At 48.8% G+C, this 22,292-nt stretch overlaps 1 protein-coding gene across 4 annotated transcripts in view; it reads right to left on the reverse strand.

Moving 5' to 3' along the window:
• Nucleotides 1-22,292, reverse strand: part of LOC142584114 (uncharacterized) — a 147,705-nt gene that overhangs the window by 39,998 nt on the left and 85,415 nt on the right. For all 4 annotated transcript variants that reach the window (XM_075694294.1, XM_075694295.1, XM_075694292.1 and 1 more), the window contains 2 exons: nt 18,920-18,977; nt 15,323-15,378 (listed from right to left, as the gene is read on the reverse strand). In XM_075694294.1, the coding sequence (XP_075550409.1) occupies nt 15,323-15,378; nt 18,920-18,977 (114 nt within the window). The remainder of the gene's footprint in view (nt 1-15,322; nt 15,379-18,919; nt 18,978-22,292) is intronic.

Here is a 22,292-nt window from a genome sequence, read left to right on the forward strand (position 1 = left end):
CTTAAAAGCTGTGCAGTACTTTCGTACTTACCTGGAAGGTGTAAAATTCATACTTTTCACGGACCATCAAGCACTGACTCAACTTCTGAGCATGGACCAGCCAAGAGGCCGCATTGCTAGATGGGTGAACTATCTGCAATAATTTGATTTCGTAATTTCGCACCGTCCTGGCCCACTCTTCACTGACGCTGACGCACTATCAAGATTAGTTGTACAGCAATCAAGCAATAATCCAGAGACAATCAATCATATTAAGCTATGGAAAGGTACAGAAGAGCTCCAGTTTATCAATGGAAGGTATCACGTACCACCAACTATGACTCCAAGGATTCTTCATCTATACCACGACACCCCTGGATCGAGTGGACATGATGGCTTCTGGCGCACTTATAAGACATTGCTCATTAGATTCACATGGCCGGGCATGAAAAACGACATTAGCCATTACATCCGCACATGCCACCTCTGCCAGGTGAACAAAGTTAAATTCAAGCAATCGACAGACGTTATGACAAACCCGGAATATTCAAGCGTCCTGTTCGAAGTAATTCATTTGGACTTCGCGGAGCTCAAAAAGAAGGGGGAAGGAGTCAAGCGAACGCAAGCTTTCGTGCTCTCCATAGATGAGTGCACAAGGACGATTGCGGCTAAAGCTGGCAAAGAAGAAGCAAACAGCGTAATAGATCTCCATCAAGCTGAATGTTTTAAACACACAAAGATGCTCGTCTGCGACAACGGGCCGGCTTTCCGGAGTGCCAAATTATCAAAGTGGGCACAGGAGCACGGCATAATGATAAAGTATTCTTCTCCATACCACCCGGCACCAAACGGCCTAGCGGAACGTGCCATACGAGACAACAAACAGTATCTGACGATGTATCCAGACTTTGCCGGTGGCTGGAAGTGCTCTCTCGAGACCGCTGTGAAAATCACGACAGATCATACACCACGGCTTTAGGCTGCAGCCCTAATTTTGTAACTGCGGGTACAGCGCCCATACTTCTTGCAGATTGTGAGCTAGGTCTCCTAGAGAAACTCGAGCTCGCCGAAGTAAGGAAAACTGTCAAAGAACAGGAGGTCTACAAGCGCCGCATGAAGCGAAACTTTGATAAAAGGCACCGTAGCGAGATACCGGACATACAGCCTGGAGACTATGTCCTTGTAAGGAAAGGAGCTGTGCCTTCAAATTCAAAAATTTTGCGGACCATTTGAGGTTATTAAGACTGCATGCCAGCGTGGAATATAGAAGAATGTCTGGTACGCCGGATCCTCAGACCAAACGGAGTGCGCCGCTATTGGAAACATATTCAAGTATTACCCCAGGAGGTGTAATTAAAAGAAATCCGGAAGAGTGAAGCGGTCTGCGCTGGACGCATGACAGAAGACGAAGAAAGGGGCTACTGGAGAAGTGAAAAGGAAGAAGTTGGAATGAAATGGTAGGCACCCGTCTCACTTATATTAGGTCATTTCTGTTGCCGTTCTAGTTAGGAACGCTACATCTTTTACGGGTGAGCGCTTTCATAAGAAATATTATCGCCCCGCGGAGGATGAGCCTACATGTATCGGAAGTTTCTATTATGTTATCGATGCTTCTATCCGCTGTCTGTTGTCGCCGAACTTTCTGTAATCTGATTGCATGTATGTGCGACGCGAATAGTGAGAACTCTGTGGAAGGCACGCGGGTCCCAGCGATTCCTTTAGAACATTCGGCGACTGATGTATAAAAGCCGACGCGCTTGACCCACTTATCAGATTTTCGACGATCGCCGCCTGTGTTCGCCGCTGTCATTGTGCTGTAAGTATAGCCTGTCTTTGTGGGAACAGGCTCGCCCGATAAAAGTTAGTTTTCTCTTTCACAGTATTGCTACAGTGTTCTTTAACGTCACTACCACGCGACATCTGGTGGAGGTGCTTTTCATCCATGTACCGGACACCCTCGACAAGCCGTGATTCAAGCCCGGACAGTAAACAGAGCACCAACCTAGTCCCGGAATATCGAGAAGCCGCCGTCGACAACAGCTGCTCCCGGAGCACGGGCTTCTACCTGAGGAGACCAAGAAGATTGTGGCCAAGACAACCACAATGGCAGCCCCAGTGTCACCCATCGCACTTCAACAACCCAGAGAGCCTCCTACCGTCAGTGCAGCTACGTCGGAGGATCTGCAAACCTGGCTCGAAACCTTCGAAAGGATCTCGATCTTCAATAACTAGACTTCTGCGGATAAGCTACGACATGTGTGATTCTCCTTGCAAGATGTCGCGAGGACTTGGTTCGAAAACCGGGAGTCCACCCTTGCAATATTGGACCTGTTCCGCAGTAACTTCCTCAGGACGTTCACGAGAGTTGTTCGAAAAGAAACGGCCGAAGTTCTGCTGGAAGCCATGGGCCAACTACCCATGGAGACCATCGCCACTTTCACAGAAGAGATCACCCGTCTTTTCGGGCACGCCGACCCGGAAATGCCCGAAGAGATAAAAGTGCGTTTCTTTATGCAAGGAATAAAGCAAGAAATTGTCGCCGGACTAATCCGAAACCCACCGAAGACCGTAGCTGAGTTCCTGACAGAGGCAAAGACGATTGAAAAAACTTTAGAAATGCGCGCTAGGCAATATAACCGCCAAGTGCTGACGCCTCAGTGGGCCATCCAAGCACTGGGCTCCAGTGATCCCAAAGAGACCATCGGGGCCATTGTGCGCGAATAACTGCGCAAGGTCTTGCCTTCGTCGCAGCCTCAGCCTCGATCGCTGACATCGTGAAATATGAGGTTGAGCGATCGCTTGGAGTTCCTGAGGTGCAACCTCAACTACCGCAGCCCCAGCCAGAAGCGATGACCTACGCGGCCGTCGCACGCCGTCAAGGTCCCCCTCCGCCGCAGCGCCAGGGCCCTATAACGCCGCAATTCCGTCGTCCGCCGCCGCTGCCGCCAGCACGAGCACTTATCGCCCAGCGCACCTACGCGAGGAAGACGGACATTTGGCGCGCACCCGACCACCGCCGGCTCTGGTACCACTGCGGCGACGCCGGCCATGTGTACCGCCGATGCCCATACCGCCACCTGGGATTGCGAGGCTTCGCCGTTAACGCAGCGCCCGAGGGAAGGTGAACGCCCTCGTGACATCGTCGACTACCTCGCCGCTACTCAGTGGAGCCCAAGACGACCGTCCCATTCGCTGTCACGAGGGCGCTACTTGTCGCCGCAGTGCTATTCCTACATTCATACACTGGTCCAACCCGCGGCCGATCCGTGAGCCCATATCCGGAAAACTAAAATCCAGCAACCAATGGAGGTGTGGTTGCGGATCGTCGAACTGACGAAGATCCTCCGTCGCCCACGAAGACTACGTAGAGACTACCTCGACGACATAACAACTCGCCGCCATGCCGACGAAGTCTGGAAGCAGAGAACACGCCTGCAAAAGACGACCTGACGACGCCACGTACCAGCCACAGGTCAACGCGATGCAGCCGTGATCGACGTCAAGGCCTAACTGTAACGCAAGACAAAGAACCACAGAGCTCGACGTTCTTCTCGACGGCCATGCAGTCACCACCTCAGCAGACACAGCAGCCGATTACTCCGTTATGAGGAGACCCATCGCCGCCCAGTTGAAGAAAGTTATGACTGCATGGGAAGGCCCGCAAATTCGGACCACTGGAGGACACCTCATCACGCCGACTGGAATCTGCGCGGCAAGAATTACAATTCATGACCAGATTTACCTTGCCACCTTCTTATACTGCAAAAGTGTTCACGAGACGTCATTCTCGGCATGGATTTCCTAAACCAACACGGCGCCATCATCAACCTGATGTCAAGTTAATAACGCTTTTGGAAGATCAGGCGATACCGCCGGATAGCTCTCGTCGTCACCACGCCTTGAGGTGATCGAAGATCAAGTGAGGATCCTGCTTTGCTGAAGCATTGTTATTTCGGTCGGCACCGAAACGACCGCTGACGTAGAAGACGTCATCGAAGGCGACCAACGTCTACTGCTCGACCGTGAAATTTGCGTCGCGAGAAGGATCGTTCAACTGCACGGAGGAAACACGAAAGTGTTGCTGACAAACTTCAGCAAGCAATTCAAGCACATCAACAACGGTACGACGATCGCATACATCGAGGAAATTCTGAAAACCAGCAATGCGTTTGTCCTCTCGGAGTCTGTCGCTTCTACCTCGATGACCTTAGTGCGCGAGTCAGACTTCGACATAAAGCAGTCTCCCCGTCATTAAGCAGCAACAGGTCAGAAGTCTGCTTCGACGATACAAAAACTGCTTTTCGACGTCATCGAGGATTCGACAAACACCAGTCGCAGGGCATCACATAATAACCTAAGAGTGCGCTCGACCAACCCGCCAGAGCCCTTACCGGGTTTCGACGCAAGAACGCAAAGCTATCAGACAACAAGTCAATGAAGTGCTGCGCTACGACATCATGCAACCGCCGAAAAGCCCGTGGGCGTCTCCTGTTGTTTTAGTGATGAAAAAGTACGGAACCCTACGTTTCTGCGTCGATTATTGTCGACTGAACAAAATCACGAAGAAGGACGTGTACCCCCTTCCACGGATAAACGACGCATTGGATCGGCTGTGCAATGCTAAATACTTCTCATCGATGGACCTCAAGTCTGGGAACTGGCAAATAGAAGTCGACGAAAGGGATCGCGAGAAGACCACCTCATCACGCCAGACGGCCTCTATGAGTGCAAGGTTATGCCATTTGGACTGTGCTCAGCGCCTGCAACGCTCCATCGCGTGATGGGTACGGTTTTAGCAGAATTGAAGTTGCAGACCTGTCTTGTTTACTTGGATGACGCCATCGTCTTCGCCGGAAATTTCGACCATCACCTTAAGCGGCTTGCGACAGTACTAGAGGCCATCAAGTCATCGGGGCTTACTTTAAAGCCAGAAAAGTGCCGCTTCGCTTACGATGAGCTTCTGTTCTTAGGCCACGTCATCAGCAAATCTGGAGTCCGCCCGAGCCGCAGAAGACAGCTGCCATCGCAAAGTTCCCGCAACCCATCGACAAGAAGGCAGTGCGTAGATTGCCTGGCATGTGTGCCTACTATAGGCGCTTTGTCAAGGATTTTTCACGCATCGCTGAGATGCTAAAACATCTAACCAAATGTGATGTCGAGTTCAAGTGGTAAACGCCGTAGGCCGACGCATTTCAAGAACTCAAATGATGCATGCAGTCGCCGCCGGTACTTGCACACTTCGACAAAGACGCTGATACCGAAATTCCGCACTGACACCAATAGCCTAGGCCTCGGTGCGGTCCTAGTCCAGAGGAAAGACGAACTTGAACGGGTGATATCTTGTGCTAGCTGGTCGCTGTCAAAAGCGGACGGCAATTATTCTAGGACTGAAAAGGAATGCCTTACCATCATTTGGGCTACAGCAAAAATACGTCCTTACCTATATGGCAGGCCATTCAATGTCGTCAGCGACCATCGCGCGTTGTGTTGGCTGGCTAACTTAAAGGACCCTTCAGGACGGCTGGCATGGTGCAGCCTCAGAGTGCAAGAATATCACGTCACGGTAATCTCCAAGTCCGGACGAAAACACTCTGACGCCGACTGCCTATCACGCGCCCCCTCGATGCACCGCCGCAAGACGACGAAGACGACGACGCCTTACTTGGTATAATAATCGCGGAAGATTTCACTAAAAACCAACGAGCAGACCCGGAGCTAAAAGTCCTCCTCGAGTATTCGGAAGGGAACACCGAAGTTGTACCAAAGGCATTTAAGCGCGGATTATATTCGTTCACGCTACAAAACAACCTGCTCGTGAGGAACTTCTCACCCGGCCGCGCCAACTACCTTCTTGTTGTTCCGTTAGCGCTGCGTCCAGAAGTACTCCACGCCCTACATGACGATCCAACCGCTGGGCACCTGGGATTCTTCCGGACGCTGTCGAGGATACAGGAACGCTGGTATTGGCGGCGTCTGACCGCCGACGTCGCCCGTTACGTCAAGACATCCCGAGACTGTCAGCGATGCAAGACACCACCGACAAGGCCAGAACGATTACTGCAGCCGATTGAACCTTCCTGCCGACCATTTCAGCAGACCTGGATGGATTTGCTTGGACCGTTTCAACATCAACATCCGGAAATAAGTGGATCGTCGTGGCGACGGACTATGTCACCCGCTTTGCTCAGTCTATAGCTCTACCGAAAGGAAGTGCAGCTGAAGTGACGAAATTTTTCGTGGAAAACACCCTGCTGGGACTTGATGCTCCAGAAGTCCTCATAACCGACAGAGGAACGGCGTTTACAGCAGAGCTCACCCAAGCCATTTCGCAATACAGTGAGACACGCCACAGGAGGACAACTGCCTACCACCCGCTGACGAATGTTCTCATGGAGCGCCTGAATAATATCTTCGCCGACATGCTAGCAATGTAGGTCGACGTCGTGCAGAAGACGAGGGACGCGGTCCTGCCCTACGTAACCTTTGCTTACAACACGGTGGTGCAACAAACAACACAGGCCACGCCGTTCAAGCTGGTTTGCGGCAGCAATCCGAAGATTACTCTTGACGCCATGCGGCCGCACGTCTGCGACGAAGAGAATCTTGACGTCGCTTCCTTTCTCCAGTGCGCTGACGAAGCCCGACAGCTCGCCCGCCTGCGGATCAAGAATCAACAAAGGACCGACAGCCGACACTACAACATTCGAAGACGTTACGTCGAGTACCAGCCGGGCGACCGTGTTTGGGTTTGGACTCCTATACGCCGACAAGAACTTAGCGAGAAACTCACGCCGCTATTTCGGACTATAGAAGGTCATCCGACGCATTGGCGCACTCGACTATGAGCTCGTGCCAGACGGCATTACGCTATCACAGCTGCGCCGCTCACGACCTGAAGTAATTCGTGTTGTGCGACCTAAGCCGTTGCACCAGCGCTAATGAACTTGCGGGACTTCGCATAGCTGAACTTTGTACTCTTTTTTGGATTGGGCTTTGTTTTTTGTTGTTTTGTTACTTGTTTAACAAGTGACGTTTTGTGTTTCACTCTCCTGTTATGTCTGTAGCATCGGGACGATGCCTTTTGAGTGGGGGGAATTGACACCTGCACTCGTTTATCTTTTACGGGTGAGCGCTCTTATAAAAAATGTTATCGCTCAGCCCAGGACGCGCCTACATGCATCTGAAGTTTCGAGATTGTTTAGGTGAGGAAGACGACGAAGTGATCATATTGCTGAGTGTTTGTTCTCCGTCACCAGTATTTTGTGGCAATTCTCGCTTTCTTCCGGGGAACACGGTTCCCTGCCCGACGGGAAGGAAAGTGGAGCCACCCGCACTCCCACCTGATGTAGGGGCGCCCGCGTCGGCAGCCTCAAGGAAGCGGAACAGCCTCTCGAGCGACAGCGAGGCTACCCTGATAGACTCGACCGAAAGCGACGACAGCTCCGACGACGACTACGTGACTGTCCTGAGCCAGAAAGCAAAGCGGCGGATGCTTAGGGCCTCTGTGGACACATCTACTATGAGGACTGCACAGAGTTCGCCGAAGTACACCATCCTTTTCTTACCAGTGCTACCCTCCGACAACATGAGGTTCCTCAACAGGCAAGTTGCATCGGTTGAACTCGAGAGACTGTTGCCAAATGGCATTGAGGACGGACGAGTCAACCCTCGGAAGAATGTTGTCGCGGTCGACGTCGCCCACGCGCCGGCATTAGATTCTCTGCGAGCTGTCACTGTTCTCCGTGGCATGAACGTCCGTACCATCATCCCGATGGGAAAAGAGGCTACTACTGGCGTCATAGATGACATTGATGCGGCCATCTCAGGCGAGGATTCACCATTTTTGATAAAGCCTGCCAATCATGGGACCCACATACTACAGGTGGCCCGTCTCGGAACTTCCAGATGCTTGAAAATTGTCTTTAAAGGTGACTGCCTTCCATCGCATGTGAAGGTAGGTCATTTCCGACATGCTGTCCAACCCTTTGTTCCCAAGCCGCTGCAGTGCAGAAACTGCCAGAAATTCGGCCACGTGAGCGCCGTCTGTAGAAAGTCTGCTGTATGTTCCCGCTGTGCAGCACAACACTCTGCAGGCAACTGCCAGGCAAAAACTTATAAATGTCCGAACTGTCAAGGGCCCCACGATACCTCATCAAAGGAATGACCTAGAGTTAAGCGAGAACTCTCCATCTTGGAGAAAATGGTGAGCGACCGGTCGACTTATCGTGAAACAGCTGCTGACATCAGGCGATGCCGTTCTCGTCGCAGACGCTCACCAAGGAATTCTGCTCTCCGCACAAAGAATACGCACAGCTTCTTGCTGTTGAATATGCTCCAACCCCAGTGCAGAATGTGTCCAAACCGCGTATAAATAACGGAGCATCTGAAAAGAATGCCGCGGATGAGGAATGGCCACCACTGCCAAGGATAAGCCCTGTGAAAAAACCCCAACAAGGAGAGGCACTACAATGCTCCACCCCTCACCCAGATGGGCTGACAGAGCATGACTGCCGAATTGTAACAATGCTCAAATCTTTGATAAATGCGATTCGCACGCTTGTGGGCAACTCAAATACACCAACAGCTCGAAGCGCAGTGCAAGTGTTGGATGCCCTGAGCCCAGTGCTTGCAAAACTTGCATAAGCACAATGGCTCTTCCACTGCCTTCCCTCCGTGATGAAGTGCGTAACGCAACGATGTTCCAGTGGAATGCCAGAGGACTTAAATCACGGATTTCATGTTTCCGCCAATACGTTTTCACGAACCGATTTCCTATAGTTGTAATATGTGAACCGAACGTGTCAAAAGCGCTAAGGCTCTCTGGATGCGAAGCCTCTATGGCGTCGACGTGCGGGCAATCCAGCAAAGTAATTGTTTACATCCGTACAGAACTGACTTACATTCCCCACTCGGTACAGCCTCATGATGGAAACCAATCCGTGTGTCTCCGCATTACAAAGAATAAAGTGGCCTTCACCCTTATCGGCGCCTGCATATCCCCATATAGTCGGTTCGACGGCGACCGATTGCGAGACATCCGGACGGCAACTACTGGACCCTGGATTATCACGGGAGATTTAATGCTCATCACTTGGCTTGGGGAAGCTCCAGAATAGATTTCAGGGGCCGGAAACTTGTTGAATTTGCTTTCGACCATGAACTTAGCATTATGAACGATGGCAGTCCGACGTCCTTGCGTGGTTCGAACTATAGCAGTTGCTTAGACTTGACCTTGGTGTCACGGCAACTTGGTCGAAATGTTCGATGGTTCTCTGACATCGACATTCATGGCAGTGACCATATTCCAACCTACTTAAGTATCACAGGATTTGGAAGCTTCTCCTTTTGTACTTCCCGACAAGTATATATAAGGTGGTCAACGTATAAGACAAAGGTGGAAGAGGCATGCAAAGAAGGATTTACCGGCACCATTGAGAACCGTATTACAAGTGTACTGGAATCGTCTAAGTACACATTTACATCCGCTAAAAAACGTACGGATTTTGACACGGAACTTAAGCGACTTCGAACGATTCGCAGAAGAGCCGAGGGGCGATACAGACGCACGAAGTCAATTCATGACCTTTGAGTCGCTCGACGTATACAGAAGAAAATTCAACGTCGTATGGACAGGCTGGAGGAACAACGGTGGAACACGTTCTGCGAATCACTTGACCCCCGCAAGCCACTGTCTATCATATGGAGGACGGTGCGCGGCCTTGGCTCGTCTCCACAGCAACGACACCCATTCTCAGCCCTAGCCCTCCATCAAGGCCGCTCACAGGTCGATATAGCCGAAGATTTCTGTGTGAAGATTGCGGGCAGTGTGGTTACCATCAATAGCGAAATTCAGGGGGAGGTTCCTGCGACACGCTTCCCAGAATTGAATGTGTCCTTCTCACCTTAGGAATTGGACGCTGCTCTGGCCACATGCAGGCGCTCATCGTCGCCAGGACCAGATGGCATCACCTACGCTGCTTTATGCCACCTAGGTGAAGATGGCCGAAGCAGACTTCTGAAATGTTATAACCAGTCATGGAATGGTGGCGTCGTTCTTGAGCGGTGGAAGTCCAGCCGCTTGATACCACTCCTGAAGCCTGGAAAGTCGCCACTTCCGTACTACCGACCCATTGCGCTGTCCAGCTGTGTTGGGAAGGTCATGGAAAGAATGATTCTCACCCGCCTAGAATGCTATCTTGAGCGCACCAACGTACACCCCAAGGCCATGGCTGGTTTTAGAAGAGGCCGTTCCTCTATTGACAACGTAATCGACCTAGTCAGGTTTGTACAGCAAGAAAAACACCACAAGCGTATATCGGTTGCACTATTCCTCGACGTGAAAAGCGCCTATGATAACATCACGCATGAAGCCGTCCTTGATGCCCTGGAAAATAATGGAATTGGTGGACGCATGGCTTCGGTGGATTCGGAGCTATCTTTGCAAAAGATCCTTCTTTGTGCACAGTACAGATGGCCGAACTGCTGACCATTACGCTTGCCGTGGCGTCCTTCAGGGTGGGGTGCGTAGCCCCTTTGTTCAACCTTGCAATCCTTGGACTCGCCGACGTTCTACCACATACAGTAAACCTTTCCATATTTGCTTACGACATATGCATATGGGCCTCGGCACTTACACGTCTCCAGGTGCGTGCACGGCTCCAAAAAGCAGTGACCCTAACATCATCGTACCTACATGCGCAAGGCCTCAGAATTTCGACCGAGAAGTGCGCCTTAGTCGCTTTTACCCACAAGCCCATGACCTGGTACCCCATTTCTATTGACCACCAACCAATTTCCTACGCAAAAACACCGATTCCTAGGCGTTATTATAGACAGAGACCTTTCATGGGAGCCCCCAGATTTCATACTTGAAGAAGAGGCTTACTTCTATCTCCCATATACTAAGGTTTCTTGCCGGTAAAACGTGAGGCACATCCATGGCATCTATGCTTCAACTATACAGGACGCTCTTCCTAGGATACTTGCGATACAGCACACCAGTGCTGGCCAATGCTAACAAAACTAACATCCATGTCCTACAGAGCATTCAAGGCCAAGCCCTTCGAACATGTCTGGGGCTGTCTCGAAATGCTTCAACCGTGGCAACAATTGCCACCGCGAGAGACCACCCAATAAGGACCTATATAGATATAACGCACTCCGGGCGCATGTTCGCCGTATATCCAGAGTCCCTGACCACCATCTCGCTCGCTTGCCTAAGAAAAGACCCAAGGCAGCGTTCTCCAATCAATTGCGGCTAACCGGCACTCTTTGTCTTTGAGGCACTCATAACCCGCAGCAAGAACGCCATTCCCTATGTGGTGCTTGAAGAAGCCTCCTGTTTACCTTGCTGTTCCAGGAATAGTGAAGAAAGGTAGCCTGGCCACCGCGGCTTTAATGCAGATCACATTGGAACTTCTTCATTGTTCATACGCTAACCGAATTCATGTTTACACGGATGGTTCCGTCTCGGAAAATTCTACGGGCGCCGTTGTTCTACCATCTGAATCGGTGGTCATCAAGTTTAAGACTTCACACGTGACGACATCTGCAGGTTCCGAACTGGCCGCTCTTCGCGCTGCTGTCGAATACATTGAAAAAGAACCGCCCAACAAATGGGCAATATTTTGTGACTCGAAAGCAGCCCTCCAGAGCTTGCGAAGTTTACGACGTGGCAATTATGAACAGCTGATGTCACAAATCAACGAAACCTGTCATTGCGCTTCTGAACGAGGACATGATATCATATTTCAGTGGCTGCCGAGACATTGTGGCATCGTTGGTAATCACCTCGCCGATGACGCTGCCCGACGTGCCCAGGCTGGCTCACCGACACTCCTAATACCTTTATCCAGAGTCGCCGCTGCAAGAGAGCTTCGCAGTCTCGCTCGTACCATCACGCTTGGTTGCTGGCATACACCACAGAACTCTAAGTGTCGTTTATACAGCCTCAACCCATCACTGAAACTTAAATTACCAGCGAACCTTCCACGACGTGACGCAACAGTGCTGTGTCGGCTGCGGGTAGGAGTAGCATTCACCAACTCCTACAGCTATCGTATTGGAGTGGCGGATTCACCAATGTGCGCTAAGTGCAAGTGTGAAGAGACCATCAGTCACCATCTGTGCCACTGTTCTCGCTTCGACAATCAACGTGAAACTCCCCAGTGTGCCTTAAATAGACTGGATGACAGGCCATTTACGGAAGCGAAGATCTTGGGAGCCAGGCCTCACAGTTCATTAGCACAGAAAGCAGTTCGAGCACTTTTTCGCTACCTGAGGGCAACAGACTTGAGTGCCCGACTATAGACATCCTACACCTAAGTTCTCTCTCTCTCTCTCTTTCATTCCCCTCCCGACGTGTAGGGTAGCAAACTGGACTCAGTCTGGTTAACCTCCCTGCCTTTCCATCTTCCCTTCTCTCTCTCTCTCTCTTCTAGAATGTTATCGATGCTTCTATGCGCTGTCTGTTGTCGCCGAACCTTAAGAAATCTGATTGCATGTATGTGCGACGCGAATAGTGTAGAACTTTGTGGAAGGCACGTGGGTCGTAGCGATTACTCTGGAACATTCGACGACTGATGTATAAAAGCCGTCGCGCTTGACCCGCTGATCAGATTTTCGACGATCGCCGACTGTGTTCGCTGCTATGGTTGTGCTTTAAGTGCAGCCTGACTTTGTGGCCACAGGTTCGCCCAATAAAAGTTAGTTTTGTCTTTCACAGTATTGCTACTGTGTTCTTTTTTGTCACTACCACGTGGTAATATCGTTCTACTGGTTATCGCCGGCGTGTCTGTCGTTCGTCGATACTAGGTAGCCACGCTGCGGAATGGGTGCTTGGCTCCCAATGTCGGTAGTATGCGAAAGAGACCTTGTACGGCCGAGTGACGTTTCTTAACAGTACAAAGAGGAAGCTATCCCTTGTATCAAGTCAAGAACTTCCTCTCGATTCGTCGTCGTAAGGTCATTGGCAATACATGGCATAAGATAACGCGGTAGTGACTGAGAAGATGATGGGCTGGAGAGCGGCAAGATAAGAGGAGGCGTCCATTGTTTCAAAGATTAAGGTGAAGCTGATAGCTCGGCTCTTTCCAACATTTCAAAGAAATTGTAAAGAAATTGATTCAGCCAATGGGTTTGAAATGCACATGAGCTGGGGGCCACCTTTCAATTTCAGGACGGCGAACGGCAGTGGTAGTTATCGGCGGCGAGTCAAGAGTTCAGAATGCGCGATGACCATTGTGCCGTCGTGTACTGAGACACAAAAGATACAAGGGCAGAAAAGCAAGCAGGTATAACAGCGTCTTCTGAAACGGGGATTTTGCGAAGAGGGCTCTTGTCATTCATAATATCATTCGAAAACGAAAGGAGCCAGATTTCGGCGCAGGCATAGTCGACGATCGCATGATGGGCGGAGAGAAAATTCCAACCTAATATGACGCCTTGAAAACATAATAGGAACACAGTCAATTCGATGACATGCAAAACCTCCTGAATCAGGACACGAATGATGGAGGTGTCGGATGGTTCGACGTGCAGCGCGTTCGCAGTCCGAAGGAAAAGTCCACAAAGCGTTGTCGTCATTTTTGCAATTTAGCGGCAAATACAGGCATCTGTCGCTCAAATCTATGGTCGGTATTGACAAGTGCAACCGTCAATGTTCCTTCTATTGCGACTTCAGTAACGTTTTTCAGGGAACAGTCAGGCCTTATACATTTCGCTGACACTGTAATTCTTGCCTCTAGAACTGCAATTGTGAGTTTTCATAGTGCAGAGGGATCCGCCTACCTTGCATGGAAGAGAGGGAGCGGCTGTGAGGAGAAAGTGAACGGCGAGCACAGAATGTAGTCTGGGTGGCAGGAGGAGATTAAAAGTTTCCGAATAATAGCGGCTTTGTTGGAAGCGTGCTGCATATGGCCGCTCGTTCTTGGCGATGTTCGGTGTATGTAGGCGACAGGAACTGGCCACGTGTCCAACCTGGCCACAATAAAAACAAATCGGATGGTTGCCTTCCGTGTGCCAATGGCCTTGGGGGCGTGCGTACTGGACCATTGGTCGGGTGGGAGCGGATACTGGCGGGCGCAAAGGCGTGCGAAGGGGACCGTAGGTCTGCGGGGCAGGCCTCGTAGTGACTTCGGCGTATGTCAGGGGAGAGGGAATCGGAGCCTGCTGCAAAGAAGGCGAAATGTGGTCGGCTCCCTGTTCCTTGATGACATATTGGAGAGAGGAGGCCAATGGAGAGAAAATTCTACTAGCCAGGTGTAAGCCGTATCAGAGAAAGCTGACGAGCAACCTCGTCACGGATGAACTTCTTGATCTGTAGCAGAAGCGAAGTGTTATCCGGGGCCATAGGCAAGCTCCGCATTGAAGTGGCCTGTAGAGGAGATTGGCGGGTGGCTACACGTTGTTTGCATAGTGCATCGAAGGTTTGGCAGAGACGAATAAGTGCATACACTGTTGCCGGATTTTTAGCCAAAAGCATCTGGAAGGCCACGGCGTCTTCAATGCCTTTTAGGATAAGCCTGATCTCGGCATCAGCCATTATGATGTCAACGCGGTTACATCACTAGAGAAGGTATCCTTTATGGCCTCTAGCTGTCGCCTTGCACTATTGCTCACGACCACGCAAACCTTCCGCGCGAAGCTTGTGAATGGCGGGGTGCCGGAATGCCTCCATAACGTTAGTTCTAAAGGCCTCCCACACCGTCAGATCACTTTAGTGGTTTCGCTACCACACGCTGGCGAGACTACTAAAAAACACCTAATTAAGTTTTTTGGTGTCCTCCAAGTGGTTCTCGATGCTCACCCGGTCGTAGTCAGCGAGCCAGCCATCTACGTCATGGTCTTCTACACAGCTGAGGATGGGTCGGTCGCGTTGACGTTACGGGCCAGGTCAGACCGCGTGGTCACCGTGGCATCGGATTGAGGTTGAGGGTGTGGTAGTCTTTGTTCCGGAATACAGGAAACGGGTTGTAGTGTCCGATTGCGAAGCTCCTGATTTCCTGTTGTATTCGGCGCCTCCACCAATCTTTAAAGGCTTTTAGTAGGGTCGTAGAGCAGCAGCAACAAACGCAGCACAAGCAGGTAAAGCGCAGCCAGAGAGCGAACTGAGTACGGGCCACACGATGGGACAACAGGGCTTTTCAGCATGCCGCTCTTCTTCCTCACAAAGTAAACATCTTCCGTTGAGATGACTTGTTATGGCCATTCAGACAAACAACGGGTTCCAGTCACTGACACTATATCTCGCTGAGCGCGAATCTGCACTCAAGGTCGCGTAACCTTTGCACTGCTACACGGAACTACTGAAACAGAGCATAGAAACTATGGAACAGGAACTCACCTCACTGATGCATTGTGGAGTTCTACTAGCTTTTGAACCAATGCTCCTTCTTCAACCTGCCAAAAAGTTCAGAAACTTGGTTAGAAAGGTTGCCTTCTGTATTGGTTTCATAAGAAGCAATTTTCCTCATATGGCTGCCATAAGTCAAATTTTGTGCAATCTAACGTTAGCGCTTCTTCCTACAGACGGCAATAAGTGCCGCTACTGCATGCTGCACTTGCGAGCCTTTCACGCCCATTGGGCATCCGTTTAAAAGCAAAGAAATATCACAGACACAGGCTGCTTTGAGAACCCATACATGTACTCAGTTGGAGCGAATGGATGAACTTAGGGTGTATTTTGTATTTATCCTAAATTGATTTGTGTGGTATAGCATACCTGCGGTTAGCATTTTTGTGGTTTACCATGCTTGTCAACTTGCGAACTCAGGTTGACAACTATCGTAAATTTGAAATACTCTAAATGAGAGCAGCAGTAGCAGCAGCGTCAGCAGCAAAGTTTGATCAGCTGACTGGCTACGTTACATATCTCGCCTGCTTCAGGATCTTGTCTACACTAACTTGTTCGAGGGAAACGGTGCCTTTGCCCTTTTTCACCATAAGAAAACTTCAAACGTTAGAGTCGACAAACGACAAGCAGAACGTTTTCTCGAAAAGCACTTTTCGTTAAACTTGACGCAACATTCGTAAAATCGCAACATGGGCGCAAATTTGCAAAGTTTACAGAAAATTCCAGAGTTTTAATGGAGTTTTCTACCAAAGCATTGTATTAGGTTCCTCACGCATGCGCATTGCGCCTGGAACAGGACGTCGCTGGCATGAGAGGTTATTAACTAAATTGCTTAAAGGCTGACAAATTCACAGACATGGTCTAGGGCCTCTCAAAAATCCTAAACAGCTTCCCAAATTCGGGGGCCGCTATGCAATATGTATACCATGTGCCCCATAGTAAATAAAAGGGGAAGTACTAGCAGGCACAGCAAACTACACAGCAGCTATAACCATACGTATAGTTCCGATTACCCGTATGTGTTTAAGAAAATCTACAGGCAAACACGCAGACACACACACACACATAACGAAACGTTCTTGATGAAGAAGAATAGGTGTGAGTCCCACGGTCATTAACTATTAATCACTCATTGTTCTTCTTCGCAGAGCGATCCAATACCAGAAGTAGCTGACGCTCAACAAAAAGTGCCTGCAGCGATTTGAGCACCATCCTGTTCCCGTGAGTTAAACTAAATTGCGAGAGTGCATTGTACGCACAAGGGAAAGTGCAGCAACACAATTGATTCAAAGCCATGAGTGAGATTCGCTGAAAAAGGTTTTCCTTCAATTTTACGAAAATTTCTACAGAAATTCTTCGTGTTGTCTACGAATGCGTCAGCTTTGTTTGGCTCCGCCATTACTTCATGTTTGCTTACTGATGCTGCTAGCTTATGCATGTTTACCCATCGCTCGTTGAAGAGCCATAGAATCGTTGCGGATTAGTACAGTATTCTCAGAATGTATGTAGCGTTTGTTGTTGCTTATCATGTCTATCCTGCTAGATCATGTCGAAACGTTCCAAGCACAGTTGCATTCCATGCAATCACAGCGATTATAAACTTCGTTGCTGCGTTCTGTACAATGCTTTGTTCTTAATCAGACAACCTGCATTTCTTTTCTGGAGGCTGGAAACCTGTTTGTGCTATTTGAATGTCTCATTGTCTCTGGGTCGCCGTAGCTGTCGAAAGAGCTGACGACTCCTTCAAGGCGATCGTATAAACTGAGCCTAGCTGCTAATACGATGCTATTTTTGCCAAATCACATCAATCATATACACTTATGAACTTATACTTTTTATTGCATCTAACGGCCCTCTTTAGGTGACGGCGACGTGACGAGACTTTTCTTTTACCGATTCTAAAGCTACCGATTATCGACATTTACATTATTATAAAGAATAATGTCTTAGCTTCACCAATTACCATCAATTTCTTGATCCCACTGGACTGCATTAGCTTTTACCCTTCGCTCCACGTTTAGTGGCTTCCTCTTCCCGTTTGCGCCGATGTAATGCATGAAGCATTTTCATTATAAAAAGCAGATGCGAATTTATTCATGCTGTCATATTTATGCTGAGTTTTTCTTTTTGGTCATGTTGAAGAAATCTGTACCATGTACAGGTATTTTATTGCAAGTTTCACGCACTGTGTACGTAATTTATAGCCTACATTGCTTGTGTGGCTGTGTATATGTCAACCTAAGTGTACCTACGTTTCGTTTATTATTTTCGTTCTAGTTTTATGGTTTTCTGCACTACCGTCCGTCACCGTGTAAAGGCTGTGCGAACCTTAGTCAAGCAACTACGGCTTTTTGTCGGGCCATCCCTGAAAAATATACTTTAGATGATTGCTTGATTGATTGATTTTGTTTATCTTCTCGCGTTAATGCAGTATATTCCTTAGTTGCTTTTTGGACTTTACATTTTTCGAAAGGCTACATCCCTCTCAATCGCAAAAAAAATCTCGAAGATTTATTAAAGATGCTGTTCCCGCCGTCATTTTATCGCTCAGTTGAAAAGCGACTGCCAGGACATGATATACATACAATAGTTCATGAAGGGCCTCATTGTTTATCAAGAAAAACTTGGGTTTTAACAAGTTATACATTGAAACTTTAACTTTAGATCGTCGCCCCATTAAAAGAGTATTCTTGTGTCATCTTCTGACGATTGTCTTTGAAACACCCTTGACACTTCCGACCACTGCTTGATAAAATGTAAAAATGCCACTTTATTACGGGCTGTTCATCGTGGAAATTTGGAGAAACAGCTTGATATATAATTTCAAAGCATTCGACACCTTGTTGCGCAGTGTGAAGATGTACCAATGGACGTGTGAAAAGCTTGTATAGCTTTGGTGAAGCTCGTACGTAAGACTGACATGCAGAACCAATAGTTTCCTCAATGGTAACTTTCATTCAGTTTCTTACGTGATGGAATGACGCTGACACTCAAGACGTGCGAAAGCTGAATTGTTGTTCGGTTTCAATTACCTATTGACCTTCTCCATTCTGGGCATTGTATGATGCAGTTGCTTGGTGTGGCGCTAATTCTTCTTTTGACTAGGCGGTTGCGAAATCCGGCAATGAGCAGAGTTGGTTTTTTCTAATTAATTTTGTCGCCACTGGCATCGTGGCAGGCTGGCACGTAATGACGCGGCACCTAACGCATTTGATCTGCTATGAGTTACGTGCGGAAGAATTCTTATACAATGCGTAGCTTGTTTAACGGCACTGAATGCCATGTTTTAGGACGCAATAACACCTTTCTACACTAGGTCATGCCATTCAATAAAACAAACGAAATATGAATAATTAACCATTTCAATTAGCCTGATGATCATTACACAAATTTTATGCTAGTAACGAAAGATGTCTGACGACATAACGCGACAGATTTTGTAATCGTATACCGTACCTATTATTTTGACACCTTGGCTAACATTAGCCGGGACACCCTGTAAGTTGCCACTCCGGGTTTTTCCGATAATAACCGCTGCGCGATTTGTTGAGTATCATTGTTGAAGGGTACTAGCTTCCCTCTACTTACCTCGCAATTACTGGCTTCAACGCCTGGACTGTGGTGATGTCCCATCCGTAAAGCACCTCTGTGAAAAGGTAAAAAACGAAGCTACGAAAATGTCCCGAACACTTATACTTATTACAAAGAACTGCAAATAAACAGTTCGGCAGCATGTTCCACTCCTGCAACACGTGAAGACGGAAGCCTGCTGCACACTTGGTAATGTGCCGTGTCACATTGTCGCATTGCTGCTTTCGCAGTTCAGCTTTTTTGGCTCGTTTTTCAAGCTTAGTTGCCGCTTCGCGCAATCGTATAGCGGAGTCAGACTCACGCCAACGTTGCTTCCCTTGTAATTTACATTGCATAACCTCAGCAGGCAATTGAAACGTATGGTGCTGTGTGTGAATGTATGCCCTGTTCGTATCATTTCGCAGAGCTCTTGTTGCCGCAGCCTTACGTCCGTATGAACCATTGCCTTTTTTGCTTGCTTACGGAGGTATAAGCCATCGCTAACGGGTGTATGAGTCATTGAGAAAGTAGCGTGGGTCCTTTTGTACCAAACAAACCAGACATCGAGTTGTACGTTGTATGCGTGATGACAATAGAGAGCTTTAGAATAGGGGCCCCAAATGTTTTGGGGCCCCAAAGAAATAGCGTCGAAGCCACTGCGCATGCGCGAGACGCAAACTGCCTTTGGGTTTTGCGTTCAGAACGCTATTTCACCGATTTAGCGGGAGCCCAAATAGCGGTCCCAAAAGCTTTGCGTCAACAAACATGGCGGCACCCATCGAAGCGACGGCTCTAACCTAGCACCAAACTGGGTTTGATTCGCGGTAACGCGTGAAGTTGGCAAGCTAGGAGAAGTGACTTCGGTTATCGCTTTCTCTCAACTAGCGTGTGTTATGAAGATTGATTGATTAGACGCCGCTGATTCCAAATTCGAGTGCGGATTTTATGGCTCGCAGGCCTAACACGGCTAAGCTTGGCTGGTGAAGCCACGTAAAGTTGTGTTTGTTGCTCAAAACTAAGCGCAACTAATTGTTTGCTGCTTGAAGAATAACCTCTAAATTGTAATTAAACGCGAATACACGCAAGTCAAAATTACTATTCCTATCATAAGATGGTGTATTTTATTTAATTATTTCTAATAGCTTTTCTTAGACGCCGTAGTGGCGCTGTCAGCGCAAGACGCTATCCGCAAACGCAAAGCCCTATTCTAAATCTCTTCACTCCTGCGTGCCCCAACGCTAACACCCGCAAAGCTCTTTGGGGCCCCTATTCTAAAACTTTCTAATGAATGTATGTATTGTACGCTTCACCCTGCTGAGTGCTTGTAGACTCTGCACTACGAGAGGGATGAGGCATGACAAATTTTGCTTGCTTAGAGAGTATGAATCATTGCGGGTAATGATAATTTTTTGTATCATTAGACCGGACGATTCGTTTTCTTCAAGGACAGCAGGGGTATGAGCCATTAAACCCTTTCGCTTTGAAATATAGGCATGATTTCCAAAAGCAAGCTTTGCTTGGCACAAACAATGATCCTTAAAACCAACCCTAGTGTGCAGTCTTTAGCGACAGCTGCGCATTCCGTAAGGATGTGTGTATGGGGAACGTTTTGCCTCCTACAACCAACAAAACATTGGGCATGGGCAGGGAATTAAGATCAAATATAAAAATTATGCAGATCCCATACACAGTGGGAATTGATGTAAGCAAAGCTTTCTGTAATGGTTGCTTAAATTCGCAATAACTAGCGGTGGTGTTGAAGGCGAAAGTTTATTTCCATAAACGTTCAGATTAACACGCTTTCCCACTGCCCCACTGCTTTCTGTCTACGCAATACGCAGAACAAACAGGGAGAGGTGCTTTCTTGAATCGTTGATGTGCGCCGCATTTCATAACCTTTGAAAGAGTTGAGCATCGCCATTGCTTCAATTGGCACATCGCATCGTGGCTGAACTATTAAACGTCGATTGGATTATGGGGCTGTACAAGCCAAAACCACAATCGGATTATAAGGCCTGCCGTAGTGGCGGACTCTGTATTAATTTTGACACCGTAATGTACTTTTACGTGTCCCTAAATATAAGTGCACGTGCGTTTTCTATTTCGCCCCCGTCGCAAGGCGGCTGCTGCGGTTGGGATCAAATTCACGACCTCAAGCAACGCCATAGCCGCAAAGCTACAGCGACGGGCACAGAAGTATTGAGTTTATGGTCCACCGCTTCCGTTGTGGCGGCTGACACTGCAGTGCGGTTTAATTATTGCGGCTCGGCTTCTGCACGCCCTGCCTAGTGTCGGCCGCTTGACTTATTTCCATGGTGGTTATTTTAAGAAATAGCAGCAACGTATGTTAAGGTATCTTGAACCTAAGCACATCCAGTTTCCCCGCACCCACTGTCGTTTAGTTGTGCGGTTTCCTTGCCTTCTCACCTCCCCTTCCCCCCCACCGTTGCATGGGAACGGGCTCTTCTCCTCCCTACTATCTACAGTTCTGTGCACGTCCCCTCTTGACTAGCGTATTAACAGAAAGGGGAGATATGAAGTTTCTGCAATGCTTTTGAGGGAGTTCACGGATAATTACGGCTGTCAAGAGGCTAATGTGGTGACGCCCGGGGAGATATAGAGGGCACTGTGCTCATTCAACACTGTCCGCTCGAATGCGTCCAAATGAGTTTCACGCGTTTCCCTTCCTCTCTGTCTTACTCCTGTCATGTATAAACGAACTATGTACTACCTCCGGATGCGGTGAGTGAGACAGCAGCAGCCACAGCAGCAGCAGCAGCAGCAGTGGGAAAGTCGAAGGAAGAGACAAAGCAAGCTTCGCTTGAATATACGCCTAGGCAAGAAAACATCGTTCTTATTCCTGCCATCCTGCTGTCATCTCAGCGCTTTTGCAGTTTGATACAGTGTGCGTCTTTTTGTCATTCTACGAGCCGACTGCAAAAGTGCCACAGCCACTGGCTTGAACCTGGTGCTCTTGCGGTCTTGACTGCGCAGCCACACTGCCTAGCCTGCGTTGCCCGTTTCTCCCGTAGTCTGCGTTGCGACCCACAGCCTCGTGGCGTTGCTACATGGCAACCGCTGAAGTGGCTTCTTTCAGTAGTTCATTCCTTGAGTGATTCCCAGTTGCTGCTTTAAACTAAAATTACGGTAGAACTCATCCCCCGACGCTTGCCAACGGTACTACGGAATAAAATCAAGCCACAGAACACATATTTGAAGTTACTTTTATTTAACGCATGTAGTGGTAAATCAGAGACCATCATTTCTTCGGCTACATGTCACATACTCCAATATCGTACCACTTCGCTATGGCAATCGCATGCGAAGGTCGCCCGTAAAACATGCGGTGTGATGGCTCTATCACGCCAATGCAGCGACAATGGATTTACGA

Source organism: Dermacentor variabilis, chromosome 6 (genome assembly GCF_050947875.1).
Source record: "Dermacentor variabilis isolate Ectoservices chromosome 6, ASM5094787v1, whole genome shotgun sequence".
NCBI lineage: Eukaryota > Metazoa > Arthropoda > Arachnida > Ixodida > Ixodidae > Dermacentor > Dermacentor variabilis.